The sequence below is a fragment of the Pelodiscus sinensis genome, chromosome 6, assembly GCF_052426305.1.
Source record: "Pelodiscus sinensis isolate ZL-2025 chromosome 6, ASM5242630v1, whole genome shotgun sequence".
Taxonomy (NCBI): Eukaryota; Metazoa; Chordata; order Testudines; family Trionychidae; genus Pelodiscus; species Pelodiscus sinensis.
The window spans coordinates 60,863,015-60,881,378 of NC_143057.1; the positions used below are offsets into that span (position 1 = coordinate 60,863,015).

Sequence of the window (18,364 nt, forward strand, 5' to 3'; positions counted from 1 at the left end):
GGGCTGGAGCAACCTCCCCCACACCTACCATGGCTACGTTGGAGTGGCCCCCTCACCCGCTGCAGATAGAAGCTGCCCCAGCCATTAAGGGTGAGGCTTACCAGTTAACCAGTTAACATCTACATAAAACTTCACTGAAGGTACTAGAGTTGTTTAGACATAAATGAAGGCATTGTTCAACTAGGAGAATATTTATTATTTCTAATTATGTGAAAAAATGAAAAGACTCATTACATAAGTGAATGCATCACTGAAATAATTTGATCTAGTGTTTATTGTAATAGTGGAAGTTTCTTAATTAAACTTCACATATGTTTCCTACTGGTGTGTGGTACAATCTGCATATTCTGATGCAGGGAAGGGAGAAAGAGAACCTTTGCGTTCCTCTATTTATTGCTCCAACATAAACGTTGGGCTCCGGATTGTAATGACTTTTCTTGTGTTTATGAGAGTTGAATGTGGCTCAGTGACTGCAGGGTCCATCAACAGCACTCTAAGGCACATCCTCTTCCCTCTCTGAGGAACCAAAGGGCATGTCTACACTGGAAATTATTTCAAATTAACTTATTTCAAAACAATAACGTCCGAAATAGCTATTTTGAAATAAGCTTATTCCCCAAAGAAAGCAGGCATTATTACTTCAAAACAATCAGCCCCTTATTTCAAAATAATGAGCTTGATAGTGTGGACGATCCACTTGTTATTTTGAAATAAGAGGAGTTATTTTTAAATAGCTCCCTAGTGTAAACCAGGGCAAAGAGTGATGCCTCCACAAAGAAGTAAGTCCCTACAGGCCTTGGAAGTGATAGACTGAGTTCTGGAAACGAACATGAGCTCAAATGGGCTTTGGAATTTGATTTTGGCTTGTACTTCACTATTTTAAATCTCACTGAAGTCCTGTAGACTTTTACTAATTCTATGAGAAAAAAAAAGGCAACGCCACCTCCAGTGATATCACAGTTACATGTCTACTTTCTCATGCATTGATGTGAAAATTTTCCCTGTACAAATTATTAATTTCAACATCAAATATAATTCATGAAGGTAGAGCAGAACAACAGTATGTTCTCTTTCTTGGAAGAACAAATTTTAATCATGTTACATTTTGCTGTTTAAATTACATAAAATATTATTTGGTAACAGGCTGGGCATACATAGGATGAGTGTCTCATATACAAGATATTTCATATACAATGTATTTTTCTAATAAATAATTAGTCCCAAAAGCAGACTGAGCAAAAATGATTAATAATTCAATTTAATGTATCCTATTAATTTGCATATTATAGGACCAATAGGAGAAGAAAACCGACAGTTAATCACAATTTTAACCACACTGTTAAACAATTTTATCAATTTAAATTCAACATGGAAGCATGTCCTCTGGAATGGTGGCCAAAGCATGAAGGGGCATATGAATATTTAGCATATCTGGCACATATATCTTGCAACACCAGCTACAACAGTGTCATGGGAATGCATGTTCTCACTTTCAGGTGACATTGAAATAAGAAGCGAGTAGCATTATCTCCCATAAATATGAACAAACTTGTTTGTCTTAGCAATTGGCTTAACAAGAAGTAGAACTTCTTGTTAACTTGTAGGCTCTAAAGTTTTACATTGTTTTGTTTTTGAGTACAGTTATGTAAAAATAATAATAAGTAGTTGTTGTCTGGAAATTGCATTACAGTATTTGTATGAGGTAAACTGAAAAAAATACTATTTCTTTTGTTAATTTTACAGAGCAAATATCTTTAATCAAAAACAACAACAAAGTGCGCACTGTATACTTTGTATTCAGTACTGTAATTAAAATTAATTTAATTGAAAATATAGAAAAACATCCAAATATTTATAATAAATTTAAATTGGTACTCTTATTATTTAATAGTGCAATTAAAATTGCAATTGTGACTAGTTTTATTTCACAAGTAGTTGCAATTTTTTAATATACGTAATGTATTTTGTATTAATTGCTTAAGTTAATTGTGATAAATTGACAGTACTAATCAGATTCTATTTCTGACACACTGAACTATCTAACTGCTCAGCAATGGAAAAAAATACAGTGATTCAATGGCAGTTACATTTCCTAATTCTTGACATGGTTGACACCATACTAACTGCACCTGACAGGGCAATGTTTGCCATTCTAGAATTATTTTATGTTTAGCTATGTCATTCCTCAAATGAGACAGTAACAATGAAATTAATCTGAGCTATTTCCTTTCCATCGAAATTTTCAATCAAATGCTCAGAAAGAACCCTAACCGTACACTATAACTAAAGAGTTATAAAGGTCACCACCAAAATCTCAAGTCCCTAGTTCTAAAAACAAAGTGCTACAGAAAATTTAGTCAACATGCTTTTCATTTATGTTATGCTGAATCAATGTTGAATAAAAATTCCTGTCTCCTTTCCCTCATAGCTCTCCCAATTTCTTGTTGATGGCTTTTGCCTCTATTGGTCTTCCTGCCCCCACACACTTATGCTATACATGCATGACAGATCTAGAAATGCCAACAATCCCATTTTGTGGTAAACCAATAGCAAACACATAATGAATTTGTGGCATAGATCTACAACCCAAAGAGAAACCATATATTACCGTTCCATTATATTAATAATGTAAGAGACTCTTATGTGTGCAGAACCACTGCTAAATGATGTGTGGTATGCAGTGCATATCAGAAGTCATAGGGATTGTGTTTCACTTCTTTCAATATGTACAAAGGTAGCAAAATTTAGAACCCTCTACTTAAACTTCTTCCTTTTAAAATAAATGAAATTGGAATGAGAACTCAAAATTACCTCAATCGACATGATCAATGTCTATGGACTATCGCTCAAGGATTATTATTTTCATTCACTCACTCACTCACTCATATATGAACTTAAAAGTAAACATTCTATTTAAACTAAAATACCATATACAAAATATTATCCCATAAATTATGTATAATTGTTAAAGTAAATCACTACTCCAGAGAGCTTCCGTTCTCAGTTCCTCAGTGGAATATCAAATAAGGCTGAGAATAATGGGCCTCTAGTTTGTCAATGGCCAATAAAAATCAAATTTATTATTTCTCACCCTACCTATCTCAAAAATTTCCTTAGCAGACATTTGCAGTCAGGGAAGTAGCTACCCTGAGTCAGAAGTCTAGTGACAACACTGAGTATGCTTTCCCCATGGAGACATATGTCCTCCTCCAAACAGAAAATGGTTTATTTGAAGAACCGAGAAGGCTTACAGAGCTTCCATGGGTCAAAAGCCCCATGAGCCTTCTTTTGTCAAAACAGGGACAATAATACATATTCCATAATCTCCCAACCAGAATGTGTTCATAGCAATCCATTTAACAAACCAAATAAACGAAGAAAACTCAGTGTTAAGGCCATCTACACCATGGATTCCTGATGTTCTTGCCTTGTTCACATAGACATAAGTTAAGAATAAATGTCCTGGACCTGCTGATTTGTGCTAGGCTTAACATAACAGTTAGAAATGTAATGATAAATTGAAATTAAGCCATCTTTAGCCACTGGGAGGATAAAAAATAAAAATCTTGTTTTACTAGTAATCTAATGCAATTACTGAAAATCTGTTTTTAAAAAAAAGCACTTTAAAAAGTTGCAAAACATCCAATCATCAACCTCTTCCTAAAAATTTAGAAATTTAATATTCAGAAAGCCTTGATGTATGTACATTTATTGGAACATAAAAATGGATTTGTTTTGCTAGTTGATTTAGAATGCAAGACTTAATGTGCATTCAACAATCATGAATTTCTATTCAGTTACTACCAAAAGCCAATATAAATGTCATTTAAACCTTACATTTTCAGGACCATTTTGAAATGGAAACTAAAAATTCTTTATAAATGATATTTACATATATCTTTAGTTTAGAATACCAAGACATAAAGCAGGGGTGAGGAACCTTTTTTGAGTGTGGGGGGAAAGGGGCGACTGTCCCACAGAAAAATCAGTGGGGGCCACACACAAGTGAGAAACAAGCGGGGGGACTGAAGCACCAGCACGGGCTCCCAAATACTGAGGGAGGAGGGAGATGCAAGCAAGCTATGGGCCACATCCAGTGCTTAGGTTCTCCACTCCTAATGTAAAGTTTCATAGCCAAGCGTTGCCAGGAGAATTTCCAATATATGGAACTGTCTGTGGTGCTGAAAGTAAACAAACCAACTGATGGCACAAGGAAATTCCACCCCTCTGCATTCTCACTACGGAGTACCTGATCTAACAAAATAATAATACAACATTTCTCAGTCCAACCAAGACTGTATTATAAAATTTCATCCATAAAATAACCTTGCAAAGGAAGCTCATAATTAAAACCCGCTTACCAAATATCCTTAAAATAGGATCCTTGTGAGGTTTGAACTGGCAAGCTGTAGAATTTGGCTTTATTGCCAATTTGACAGTTCTCCTATCAGAATACATCAGAAGAGATACTTAAATTGGTTGCACACAGTCACCTCCATATTGTGAAGGACTGCACCACACATTTTCAGACTTCCTATTCACAGCAGCCGCTCAAGGAAGTACAGCATTGAAAAAAAAATCAAGAATACATTTTTATTCCAGTTAGTAGGTATTTTAGGCCATCAGGTGCCTTCAAGAATAACTTCTGGGAGCGGAAACAATCTCTAAACTTTCCTCATTTGTTCCAAAATACTCTGCAATATGTTTTCCAGAACAAAATTACCTCTTATTTCCAAGTAGCATTGCTTGCCTCCAATTGTAAAACATATCATACTATAAACAGAGAACATAGATATTCTTCCAATCCCCAGAATATTGTTTGCTACATCAGCAAGTTCCTATAAATTTGCACTGTACTGAAAAGCAGTTTCAAAACTTCTCAGATGAAGAAATGCCTAAACAAACATTATTTAGCAACAAACAGTGAGTTGAAACAACCCTCCAGAAAAAAAAACAATAAAATGCTCATTGTCAATATGCCACATCTCCAAGGACATAATCCTATAGTCCTCACTCAGGATAAACTCATTGAAGATAACAGGAGTTAAGAATTTGGCACTATAGATGTTCCTTCAGAAAACGGATGGCTAAAAAACAGATCTTTAAATCCACTGTTAGTAGGATTATGCAATATTTTTCAAGGAAAAGTAACCTGAAGATTTAACAACTGCTGTTCCAAGCCAAAATATTTAAAATGTGTTTATTGCATTAAGACTATTTTAACGGCCTATTATGTTGCTTTGTGTGTGTGGTTTTTTTTTTTTTTTTTTTTAACAGAGAAGTGAATAAAAAGTTGTAAGTAGGTTACCTCTAAATCAAGAGGATTTTGTTGTCGGCTTAAAGGTAGTACAGTTCCCTTTCCATGGCCTTGAAAAGAGATAATTTTCATTGTCTAGCTGAATAAACTGAGCCCTGTAGATCTACACTTTATGCAGAATCTTACAATAACTCTTGGCAGCCTATAATACCTTCCTGATGAAAGGAAACCGTAACACTACTTTGCAACAAAGTATGTTTTTAGTTTTAAATTTGTCAGGCAGTGTTAAACTATTAACTCTTTTCTCCCTCCTCCTGATACTATTAATAATAAGCAATACTCACCTACACTCACCAGGAATATTTCTTGCTGCTTTTTGCAGCACCTAGCAACTCCCAATCTTGTTGTGTAGAGATTTTTTTTTTAAAAGGACACCCCTTGTAATAAGGGACTATTGGTAACCTTACTATACATCTTTGATTTCATACATATTAGCTGAAAAACAGAAGTCCTTAATTATTTGATCTTTTGTTAATAATGGGAGAAAACACATACAGAAAGACACACGGGCTCTAGTTTTAATATCAGCTTTAGCAATTATTATTTGCAGAAATTTAAAGGACAAAAGGTAAATCTAATTTACCTTATAGAATCCACTTATCAATACAATTGTAGGCATATTTCTCTACAAAACATTAACTTCTCCAAACTTCAGAAATCTTTGGGATTTTCTTATTATGATTTATTTTGATTAGAAATGTGAGGGAGTTTTTTGGAAGGAGGCCAATAATCTAAACTATGCCATGGGAATTACTTAATGAACAACTGTTAGAGTACTTTTTATTTTTGTTTTATTGTAGTTTGGATAATCAAATAAAATTACCAAAGTGATGCATATATAGAATTTCTTTTAAATTTCCTGGGTAAAGTTTCTTAACAGAATTGCATCCAGCAACTGAAATATCTTGGAAGGCTGTTTGAAGTAAATTTTTTTTTTTTTAAACACACTACACTTCTACAATTTTCATTATGAGAAGCACTGGGGGAAACTGCATTACAGAAATATTAACGTAGGTGATCAGCAGGAAAATCTTCCTAACTGTCAAGGTGTTTCAACACTGGAATAAATTGCCTAGGGATGTTGTGGAATCTCCATCACTGAAGATTTTTAAGAATAGGTTAGACAAACACCTAACAGGGATGGTCAAGGTGATACTTGGTCCTTCCATGAGTGAAAGGACTGGACCTGATGACTTCTCGATGTTCCTTCTATTTTTTAATATTCTATGATTCTATATGTTTTTCTGTTCTTTGTAAGTCCTCCAATAATTTATATTAACTTTCTCAGAAACTGGTCAAGAAGAATTAACAGATTTCCTAGCTCATGATCTTAGTGCAAAGAAACAAGAGCCCAGTTCAGAAATGGGAGTTTTGCATGTATACGTACTGCAGGATCAGAGTCTTATTTTCCAAATGGTCTTAGATAAAACTGTATTCTTTTACTCTAACTTTAGCAGGTAGAAGCCTATACTTACTCTTATTTAACAATTATAGTACAACATGACACAGTGGATGAGGTCATATAGTTTATTGGGCCAACTTTATTGTAGCTCAAAAGCTCGTCTTTTACACCAACAGTAGTGGTCCATTGACCTTGTCTCTCTAATATCCTGGGACTAATACAATTGCAACAACAAGTATATTATAGTTCCTCCATAAGTGTTCCACCTTTGCTGTTTGTTAATTAATACAATATTAAAAAGTTTCTTTGTGCTTACTCCACAAGTTCTCCGCAGCAGGAAAGAAAAATAACATTACATGTATCTAGAAATAAAGCTCCAAAGAAAAAATTAACAGAGATATTACTCGATTTGATGATAATTTCAATCTTTCACAACTTAGTTGAGCAAAATCCCAATTAAAAATTTAGTTTATATAGAGAAGGAAATCTACAATTGCTGAAAAACTACATTTTAAACACTAATGAAGGCAATCCTTAGTTGACCATTACATTTTTCTCATGTTTCTTTACTAAATGCCTACAATTTCCACGGCATTAAAAATCTGTTTACAGGTTAAACATTCTATGGCTGCTTTTATTGTCTTCCAGATACAGTCTTATTTTAGGTGCTTAGTACAGTATGGTGAAGGTCTTCTTATCTAGAGGTGACTGAAGTTTCCCTACAAATAATTATGTGATCTAATGAAAACAGTGATCCAATGTGAAATAATGAAAAATATGGATCCGCATAACATAGCTCTAAATTCTGGGCTAAAAAGTTCCTCTTGCATCATAAAATGAATATACACTGACCACTCTAGTCAGAGTAAGTGATTATACAGCATATTAAAGACATTTGTATATAATGTCTACTAAGAATATTAACATTCTATTTAATCTCTTTAAGATACTAAATCTATTTGACAGGTAAATTTCAGTAGAAACAAAGTGAACTTCTTCTGAAATACCAAAAAAAAGTAATTACTCATGAGAGAATTCTTTTTAAAAACTGAGACTTTTCATTACCAATAGTTTAAAAGTTTGGTAGTTTATAAAGTGAAACATTACCTGAATTTCCCTTGCGTGGTATACAATAATAAGACCAAGCAGAATAATCGTGGAGAGGCTAATAAGGCATTTTAGAGCTAATGAATACAGCGACTCCTGCAACAGAAAAATATTTGAGTGTCCATGAAAAGATATACACCTTTATTAAGATTTTTTGTCCTTCACCCTTCTGAACTGTGATGGGGCAAAATCTATCTTCCATAACAAATACCAGGATAACTGTCTTGATTGATCTCTTTTAAGGATAAAGAATAGGTGCCCTAAATTAAAAAAAAATGCTACATTGTCATTGTTTTAGCAGCAGGTCCAGTACTGGTGGGGCAGCCAGCAATGGAAAACCAGCTAACTTAAGGGACTGCCAAAAGGATGGAGAACTCCAGCCCCCAGTTTCTCTGGAGTCTATGGCTTTAAGTATATCCAAAGAGTCTGACCCTGGTTGGCAGAATGAAGAGTTGATCATGGCGACTTAAGCTGCTGATTTTAAAGTGCAATTTTCTGTTCAAGTTGTTCTGAAATCCCTTCTCTCCCTCCTCCTCCTCCTCCTCCTCTGTCCTTCTCAATCTTTCCCTCCCGGGTTTGGAGGGCATTTAGGAAAGGAGCAGAGCCTAACGTACACTGGTAGGTGGGACTGGCCGCCAGGCGCAATTAATGTAGAAAGTACAGTATCTGCAGGGCATGCAGCGCGGGGGGCTGTTCTCCGCAGGGGAAGGCAGGCAGGACACACCGCGCACCTGGCGGGGACCTAGGAGAGGGCGCGAAAGGCAGATGGCGGGAGGGGCGGGCAAGGACGCTGGTGCACCAGCCGCGGCAGGAGCAAGAGGGGCGCGTTGGAAGGGAGGCGAGCGGGGAGGGGCGGGTACCTTGGTGTAGGCGCCCCAGGACAGCTCGGTCTCGATGACCATCACCACGATGCCGAACATGCCGAAGATGAGCGCGTAGTCGCTGAGCCGCTTGCGCTTCTCGAAGAGCGCCCGGCGGTGCCCCAGCTTGTACCCGATGTTCTGGTTCTTCTTCTTGCTGGACTTGCTGCCGCTGTTGTTCTGGCTGCTGCCCCCCGCGCTGCCCCCGGGGCCGGGGCCGTGCAGCGCCAGGTTGTTGGAGTTGTTGTGCTCCGGCTTGGACACCACGATCTCGGGGGCTGAGGCGGCGGCGGCGGCGGGGCTGGAGAGCGGCGGCTGCAGCGGCTGGGACTCGGAGTCCAGTTCCTGCAGATTCCTGCGGGACGAGCTCAGGTGGCTGAGCGGTCGCATGACGCCGCCGTTGTACCTGCAGCTGCTCATGGCTATTTCGGTGAAGGGGTTGCTCTCCCGGCGCTGGTGGGGCTGGTGGTGGTGATGGTGGTGGGTGCTGCCGCTGCTGACACTGCTGCTGGGGCTGGCTGCCTGCTGCTGCTGCAGGCTATGGCACTGGTGGTACTGGGGGTGGTGGTGGTGGTGGTGGCTGTGGTGGTACTGGTGGTGGGGGAGCTGCCTGGACGAACCGGCATGGCTGGAGGGGGTCAGCTCGCTCACGTTCAGCTGGCTGCCCTGCCTGGACGAGGCGGCGGAGGAGGAGAGCGGCGAGGAGTGGGTCCTGAAAGCGCCCGACAGGGGCGAGGAAGTGCGGAGCAGCAGGGGCAGGTTATCCCCCGCCGCGGCCCCGGGGTAGGTGCAGTTGTTGCACTGGAGGCATGGGCTGTGCTGCTGGAGCAGGCTCTGCTTGTCCTGGCCCGGCGGCGGCGGCTGGCAATGCAGGTGCGGGCGCTGCTGCTGCTGCTCCGAGCAGAAGCCCGGCTGGAACTGCAGCGGCGTTTCCATGTCAGAGCTGTTAAAGCTGCAGGAGGACCAGGCGGTGGTGCACCCTGCGCAATGCGTTATGGTCGGCAGCGGCGAGTCCTGCCGCCGCCACGAAGGGCCCATCCCGGCGCCCGTAGAATCCAGCCGGCGAGTGCGATTGGTCGGGCGAACCAAAACAACGGGCATGACGTCACCTGGAGGACGGGAAAGCTGCGGCGTGAGGCGAGGAGTGCGGGAGGGGAGGGGGCGCGGGGAGAATCCCGGGAGCAGCTGTCGCTGCCAGCTAGCGCGAGCGCTGCCCCGCCCCTGCCCGGGGAATTCCACCTTCCCTGCAGTGCAAGTTGAATCGCAGCCCGGGCGGGGCGCGGAGAGCTGCAAGGGCTGCTCAGGCAGGTAAGGGTCCATCCGCCTTCTCCCTCGGGGCACTTGCCGAAGCAATAACGGCACCATTAATAACCACAATCACCATTCCCAGTGCTATTCTGTCCCCCTAGAGCCTTCCACGGTGGGGGTCTCAATCCCTTTGCAAAGCCCTAAATGACTTGCTGTTAATGTGCAGCGCATTTAAACCACCCTGACTAGCAAAGTGGCATGGTTAAATTTCATCTGGAATCCTGTTATAATACCTTTGGCCCTACGGATGCTATCTGTTAGGGTCAGAAGTCTGTGCTGTTAGGGTTTGCTGTCTGCATTAATTTGCAGATTATTCCCCATTCCACCCAATTTGTATCCAAAACTGGGGGAAATGTGTTTTTATAATACCTTGGTAACAAAACGTGCAGCTGTTGTAGGAATAGTGTGACAGGTGACAGGACCAATCTCAGTAGAATACCAATGTGGTTCCAGAGCAATACCAGCTGTATTTTATTTGATTTCATGGGGAAAGGGCTGCATATAGGAATTTCCCTGTGCCTAGTAATTATTTTGGGAGGCGTTCTCAAGGCATTGCTCGATTTGAGTCAGAATAATAGGAAATCCCGGAATGACCGTGATAGGGACGGCGATCGTGCTCCTTCCTGCCTGTGTGTGTATGTTCTGATCTGGCGGCACCGCGAAAAGCTTTGCACTGAAGGCGAAGTGAATTGTTGAGCCAGGACGTGTGGTGGTTTCTAACGGGGACCTTGGATTGCACCTGTTCAATTAGCCATAGGGAGAGAAATCCCTCTCACTCTCTCCCTCCCGACCCTTCTCCTGAAATGCTTAAAGGATTTGCAGTCCCGCTATGCAGTGGAGGCGCTGGCATGCAAGTCCCAGAGCACTGAACGGGGAAAGCCTGGCTGGAGGCGGGGGTTTCCCCGGCCCTAGCAATGCCCGCCTCGGTGTAGACTGGCGGATTCGCTCACATTTACGCTTTTTCCGAAACATCGGGCCCCGCGCCCCGCGTCTTCCAGTCCCCGTCTTCAGCTGCTCCGCAGAGGTGGCAGTAGGTGGGGCGGTCTCGGGGAGCTGTCCAGCGATCCCCAGCAGCCTGAAGGAAAGGCGCGTCCGAGTCCTCCCGCCCCTCGTCTTCCTCTTTCTTCCGCACGGGCTGGCCCTTGCAGGAGGTTCCCTGAAGATCTGAAAGACAAGCATGTAGCATGACTCCGTGCTTCTGTCTCCCTACCTGTGATTTGAGAATAGGTATAAATGTGAGAGAGCAGACGCAAGCTATTTCAAGAAAGGTGATGCCAAATGTGCGTTGATGTGTATGCAGAGACAGTAAGGGTGAAATTTTCTGACCTCACTGAGGACACTGACAATATTTCCACTGATGTCTGTAGGACTAGGATTTTGGCCTAGGGTTCAGGCAAATAATTCCATGCGCTGTCCCATTCACGTGCATAAAGGTTTACAGAATTGGGCCCCCAAACTGCACTAATTCAATAAATATGTAATTCATGTGAAATCCATGGCCTACTAGCAAAAGGATTATCTCTATGAGGATTAAATCAAATATACTCCTTAGAAAGCAGGGGAGTGGGGAAAAGAAAGAGGAGACACAGAGGAACTGGCAAATCTGTAAATGGATTTTGCTACTAAAAATACAGGAATGCTAGAAAATAGGTTTTTTTAACAAAATTCCAAACATTTTTCCAAACCCAACAATTAAAAAAAATTAAGGATTTTGTAATATGAACTTTTTAAATTTTGCATTGGAAAACCTGAGAGAAGTCAGTAAAGAGTCATGTGTGGGTTTTTGGTTTTTTGGTTTTGTTTTTTTTTAAATCTGCCAACAATAGTCCAACAAAAGATTTACATGATGGAGACTTTACTGTGAAACAGGATCACTTTCATTAAGTAATTGCATTTCTGACCTGGATCCAATTTCCTGAAATTCTATTCTGCAATAACTCTAATGTTGGCCATCTACTACCATTTTGCCTTCTTTTCCCCAGTGACTTCAAGTGAATAATTCATTTTAGCAGTTCCCGTAGACATTTTAATGTCTGAGCCAGATAAAGTCTCTATTTTGCATTTACTTAGAGAGAGGAAAGAATCGTGAAAATGGTAAGTGATTCATTTATTATAGCTGCTATAGTTAAGGCTGCATCAGCATTTCCATTATATAGCTGGCTTCCAAGAACCAGAAATTCAACTGTTAAATTTCATTTGGATGGCCTGACTTTAAGGGATCAAAGTCTCAAGAAATCTTCATTTCCCCCCTAAAAGTTTAGGGGAAATGTCAGTTCAAGCATTTGTAAATTATAGAAATACAGGAAAAATAATTGTTGATAATGATGGGTTGATGTATCTGGGTTTTTTTTCACAGTAGGTGTTTTTTTTCACAGTAGGTGTTTCTATCTCACAAAATAATTAGATTCCCAATGACATTTTGCTTTAATGGATTGAATCTGTCTTGGGTACTTTTACTGGGATGAGTTGGAGGGGGAGATGAATGGTTGAAGTATTTGAATAGCTAACCTATTTAATTTGGGAAATGCAAATTTACAACAGACCAATAACTTTATTCTCAACTATATTGTGATATATTGCTTTTAGGACACAGATGTTGCAGTTTCACTGATGTAATAAAACATTACTGTTCCAAAAAGCCAGTCACAGGAATATTGCAATGACCCACAAATTAGTATGCTTATACATGATTATAATATAAGTTTCTGTAAATATGGATTTGTATGACATACAGTATCATAATTGCTCATAATGTCAATCTGTTCAGTTAATAATCCTGATTTGAATTAAGTCCCTTCATACATATTTGAAGGAAAGATGAACTCTCAATATTCTACTACTTCATTCTGCACCTTCAAACTTTTTTAATATGTACTTAAACTGTATAAAATCCACTGGGTCCATTCTCACATATTTGAATAAAAGGAATTGTTTTACTCTTAAGAAGAAACAAACATTTTAAGTAAACAGTATTACAAATATACAGTATAAAATCCAGAATTTTTCCATTTATTGTACCTCAAAGCATTCTGTTTTTTCTACATATTGAAGGGTCAACTATGGCAACATTTAAATTAAAACACAGTGTCACACCTCAGGGACTATATCCATAAATCTACCTGTGCATGGAAATTCTATATACAACTGAGAACAAAGAGATTTGCTGCATCAAAGATGAATTAAAGAATGCACATAAGTTAAACTTTGCCTCACTTTTTTGTCTATTCATATCATGGTCTTAATCTTAGTTGAATGTACTTTTTCTTCCTTAACCTTCCTGCCCACATTTGTTCTTTAGTCTGAAAACTTCATATCATGTCAGTTTCTCATGAGTTAATCTTCTATGCAACTAAAGCTTCACATTTTCTTTGTTTTCATCTAATCTGATAATGAAGTTTTAATTGTGAATAAAGTTATAAAATCAGAAAAAAAGATTTTTTTTACCATTAGAACATGAATATGTACAACTTTCTGTGTTTTGTAAGGGAAAATTATATTTTATTCTATTATTTAATATATGAACAGCTGCAAATCCCATTTTTATTGTATTTATTGTTGACAGATTGTGTCTGTCCTTAAAATTAGGTCAAGCACTCTGTTTTTACTAGCTTTTGGAGTATCTTATGTGCTTGCTTGATCTTTTTTAAAGACAATAAACAACTGAATATTTCCCTGTTTAACACAAGAGGGCATACTAATACACACAACACATATATAATTAGCTGCACATTTTCATTTGTTTCAATTATATAGGGATTATTTTTACTTCCCAAATTTTAAAGATCTAAAATTAAAAATTAGTGAGAACTTACTTTTTTAAAAATTAGGGAAAATAGACCTTTCTCTCTCTAAGATGCAAAACAGCAAGAGTAAAAAGGCACACTATTTAAATCAATCTTATCTCTAATAATAAGCATTTTTGAAATGTTGTATAAGAATGGATGAGCTTAATAGAAATTTAATATTTCAGGCAAAAGATGCTAATTGACTGGCTGGTGTATCAGAAGGTCACTAGTATGTCATAATTCAAAATTGCTAAAGGGCACGTGCCAAGGTGTAATGAAAGGCACCATCCAGAATAATTATTAGAGATTTACTTCATTTTATTAGAAAATAATTTTACTTCCTTATTAAGCCCGTGTTAGGTAACTATGTGGCTATTCCAAAGATGCCATGTTATAGGGAGAGATTTATTTTAGTTTGATAGTATATTTAGAAAAACATCCTGTTTTCCAGCTGGCTACTCTAACAGCCATTAATTGTAAGGACAAGATCAATACTGTAGAGCAAAATTATACCACTGATAACTTGTGGAGCCCACCAGATACAGAAAAAAAGTTACTGCTGGGTTTATTAGATCAGGAAAATGCCTAACATGACAGCTAATGTCTATCAAGCTTAAAGGACCAAAGTAAAAATTTCTATTTGTCATTGTTGTTTTCTCCCATAGATGTTTCAGGAGTCAAATAAAGACAGCTGTTGTATTAAAGCACTTTAACTAAAGTTTTATAAATAGCTATTTTGACCAAACTCCTACAGACTTTATGAATGCAAAACTCATGTTCACGTCTATAAGAATTTTGCTTGTCCAAGGATTACAGGTCCAAATTTACAAAAGGATGCATGCTTCTGTTAATCAGGAGAGGGAACAAAATAAGTTGAAAAGACTAAGCCATTGCACAGAGACTGACATTGGTAATGCGCAGCATACTTTTGTCCTCCTCAAAACATGAATTTCTAAAAATCACTAAAGGAAAGAGGCATGTTCACTATTAAAGTGGGTGGATATATATGTGGGTGAGTACAAAGAATTAAACTGAAGAAAACTAGAACTCGACACTAAAGTTCTAAGTAATAGCTTAACACAAATGAATTCCCTGGCTCAATCAACTGAAATATCCTTGAGATTTATTTAAAGATGTGACTGAGTAAGATTATGTAACATGTTGATAGACCTCATGCCTATAGTTTATGATCCTCCAAATTAATTATTTTTCCAGGTTTATTATAACTGGTTTAGAGATTTCAGACCTCAGGTATTGTGCTTTAGTTAGGTTGTGTGACCCTTACATTTGTGAGTCACATTAACTTCATTTGGTCTTCTTGTAGAACTCAGTGCTTACCAAAACAAGTAAAGGTTGCACAGTTAGGCATTAAAATTGGATTCACATGGTGTTTTAAATGGGTAGAAAAATTAGCTTTTTTTGCATGGTAGTTATGAGAATTATCATGAGCCATTATTAGTTGTAATAGGAAGAAACATGTAATATAACCTCTGAAGAAAAAAAGGAGGAGTGGGGGCAAAATAAGATGCATAGGCAAGGAAGAGAAAATGTGTTTAACTGAGACTTGAAATGGGATACAGTGACAGTGAAGCAGAGAGATAATTATTAAGATGACAGGAACTGTGGAGGAAAAGGCTCTCTAAAACAATAAGGAGACTGTAAGAAAAGACTGAGACATTGCTACATCGAAAAGAAGAGCAAAGGAAGACTATCAATGTGGTAATGTAGTACGAGAGTTTTAAAACCAAGGTCAGTTTTCAACTGGATTTTGAAATGAATAGAACGGTGGTGGTGGTTTAAAGATGTGAGCCATTGTTGTGCAGTTTCATACAAGTGAGGAAAAGCGCATTCTGCACGTGTTGGAATCAGCAAAGCTGGGACTTGCCCTCACAGAGACAGTAGTCAAGAAGAGAGGAGATGAAGGTGTGGATGAGTATTTCAGCAGAGGTGGAGTTGAGACAGCAACAATCACAAGCAAAGTTGTAGAGATGGTGATGACTATATTTGTAAATGTCAGAGATCTGGGAAACTGAGTTACCGATAAGGAATAATCCAGAGATTGCAGAGATATGGAATGTTTGAGTCACGATATAAAAGTTTTTTGGGGGGTGGGCTGATCCTCTTGTCACTGAGAAATATCTTATGCCTTTGAGCCTAAAGAAGTTGAGAAGAAGACACAAATATATATGGTCAAGGCTTTGCACTGTTTACCACGTAAGCCATTACTCAAACACCACCACTGCTCTAATGTCTAATGTTTTTAAAGTTTTGTAATAGCAGATTCCCATTAAAAATGTCTAGGAGTCTTACAGTTTTGTCCTATTCATTCTCCAATTATTAAATTTCCTTTCACATTTGCTTTTTACTTAATAAACTCACTTGAATGAAATAATTGACCACAGAAGAGCATTTTAATCTTAGTTCCAGTAGGCAGATGGGGTGCTATGCTCCATTTGGCGTTTGGCTTCCTTTTTGGACAGCTGTGTTTTGCGAACATCCTCCGTCGGTCAATGCCTGACAAGCAACCAAAGCCCAGGATGGGCTGCTGCTTTTTTTTTTGGCCACATGGGTCCCTTTAAATGCCCCCTTTCTGTTTTTTTATGTTTGGCTGCCCAATCAGTTGCAAAATAGGGCAAGAAGATCTCTATATATAGTGAGGACTGCTTGCTGAGAAGTTGGTGGTCCATGAATTGATCCTAATAAACCTAATAAAAGAAATTGCAAGGCTGACAACTAGCCTTATTGTGATAAAGCTGCAGTGTTAGGCCATCTCAGTATCCTATAGAACAGTCAAATTTACAGTAAACATTATGTTCCTTTATTTTAATTTGTAAATTTGGAATTATTTACCATTAAGATTTTGAAATATTTTTCCTTTCTGATATTCTTCACTAACTTGATGGTGAGGTCAGTAGATAGCTGTAGAGCAGGACTTTGTGGCTGTGTCTAGACTACATCCCTCTTTCGACAGAGGGATGTAAATTAGACACTTTGAAATTGCAAATGAAGCGGGGATTTAAATATCCTGTGCTTCATTTGCATAATCGCATCATGGCACTCTTTTGAAAGAGCGCCATTTCGAAAGTAAAACCGCGGTCTAGACTCCTCATTTTTTGAGTATAGGATCTTTCAAAAAAGCCTGCTGTTTTCAACAGAATCGTGTCTGGGCTGCAGTTTTACTTTCGAAATGGTGCTTTTTCGAAAGAGCACCATGACGTGATTATGCCAATGAAGTGCAGGATATTTAAATCCCTTCTTCATTTGCAATTTCGAAGTGTCTAGTTGACATCCCTCTGTCGAAAGAGGGATGTAGTCTAGACATCGCCTGTGAGTGTATGTCCTTCTCCAGCTCTAGGCAGAAGCCTAGACTCTGTTCTGTACATGTGAATACAGAAAAAAGGGCCGGAAAAGAGCCTTCTGGATGCTGGCAGTGGTCTATCCATGCAAAATCTGAGCAAGAATAAGTGTAGAGGAAGCTGCATCAAGCCTCATCTTCCTTTCACATCTTCCAGCAGAACTGGCCAAACAGCCAACTGAAGTAAGTATAACATTCTCATTGATTTCAAAGAGCTTTATATCAGGCCCCAAAAGGAGCCTTTGTACACCTGCACTCCAATAAGCTTTGGAGAAATTTTGACCCCACAAACAGTGAGTTCTGCCTTTAAAATGAAATTAAAGGTGCCTGTGAATAATCTGGAAACTTTTAGGAAAATCTGCTACAACAAGTTTACAGACCTAGGGTATGTCTAGACTACATGCCTCTGCTGACCGAGGCATGTAAATTAGACATACTGACATAGTTAATGAAGTGGGGATTTAAATATCCCCCGCTTCATTAGAATAAAAATGGCCATCGCATTGTGCCGGCTCAGCTGTTTGTCGGCACGAAGCGGCAGTCAAAACAAGGATCAGTCGGCAAGGAAAGCCTTTGCCAACCGATCCTGTAAACCTCATTGCATGAGACATAAGGGATTGGTCGGCAAAGGCTTTCCTTGGTGACCAGTCCCTATCTTGACTGCCGCTTCGTGCCGACAAACAGCTGAGCCGGCACAACGCATCGGCCATTTTTATTCTAATGAAGTGGGAGATATTTAAATCTCCGCTTCATTGACTATGTCGGTATATCTAATTTACATGCCTCAGTCGGCAGAGGCATGTAGTCTAGACATACCCATAGTGATTGGCTTGTATTTCAAAGTCTATCTGTAATAAAAAGGACTAGAAAATTCCTGCTTTTTAAAATTATGAAATCTTGGTTTATGTAGAATGGAGCTTTTTCACATCTCATAATAATGAAGAAATTATTATTAACAAATTTAATTTTTGTACTCTGAGTAAAAATTCTTGTATGCCCTGCTTCTCACGAATGAGTAATTTACAATGCCAATTTTAGTTTTTATATGAAGTTATCACATTGTAAGTGATTTTTTAAAAATGTTACACTGGACCATTTTTCAAAAGGGGAAAACAACCACTTTTTCAAGCCTGAAACTTTAACTTCAAACTTTCAAAAAAGATTTCTTTCACCATATACAACAGATCATCTTTATGTAGAAAGGAAGGTCTTTTGTTTTTGCCTCTTCAT

The 18,364-nt window shown here is 38.8% G+C and overlaps 1 protein-coding gene and 1 long non-coding RNA gene across 3 annotated transcripts in view; one reads left to right on the top strand and one right to left on the bottom strand.

Moving 5' to 3' along the window:
- KCNN2 (potassium calcium-activated channel subfamily N member 2) overlaps positions 1–11,313 on the bottom strand; it is a 124,255-nt gene extending 112,942 nt beyond the window's left edge. Inside the window, exons 1-3 of one of the 2 annotated variants that reach the window (XM_075931993.2) lie at positions 10,945–11,310; positions 8,687–9,795; positions 7,827–7,922 (exon numbers count right to left, since the gene is read on the bottom strand). In XM_075931993.2, the coding sequence (XP_075788108.2) occupies positions 7,827–7,922; positions 8,687–9,795; positions 10,945–11,173 (1,434 nt within the window). In that variant the 5' untranslated portion in view covers positions 11,174–11,310. Of the gene's footprint in view, positions 1–7,826; positions 7,923–8,686; positions 9,796–10,944 lie in introns of both variants that reach the window. The other variant, XM_089779294.1, reaches the window with a different exon arrangement.
- LOC142829883 (uncharacterized) overlaps positions 9,861–18,364 on the top strand; it is an 86,869-nt gene continuing 78,365 nt past the window's right edge. Inside the window, exon 1 of the long non-coding RNA XR_012904768.2 lies at positions 9,861–9,994. This is a non-coding gene — a long non-coding RNA (uncharacterized LOC142829883). The remainder of the gene's footprint in view (positions 9,995–18,364) is intronic.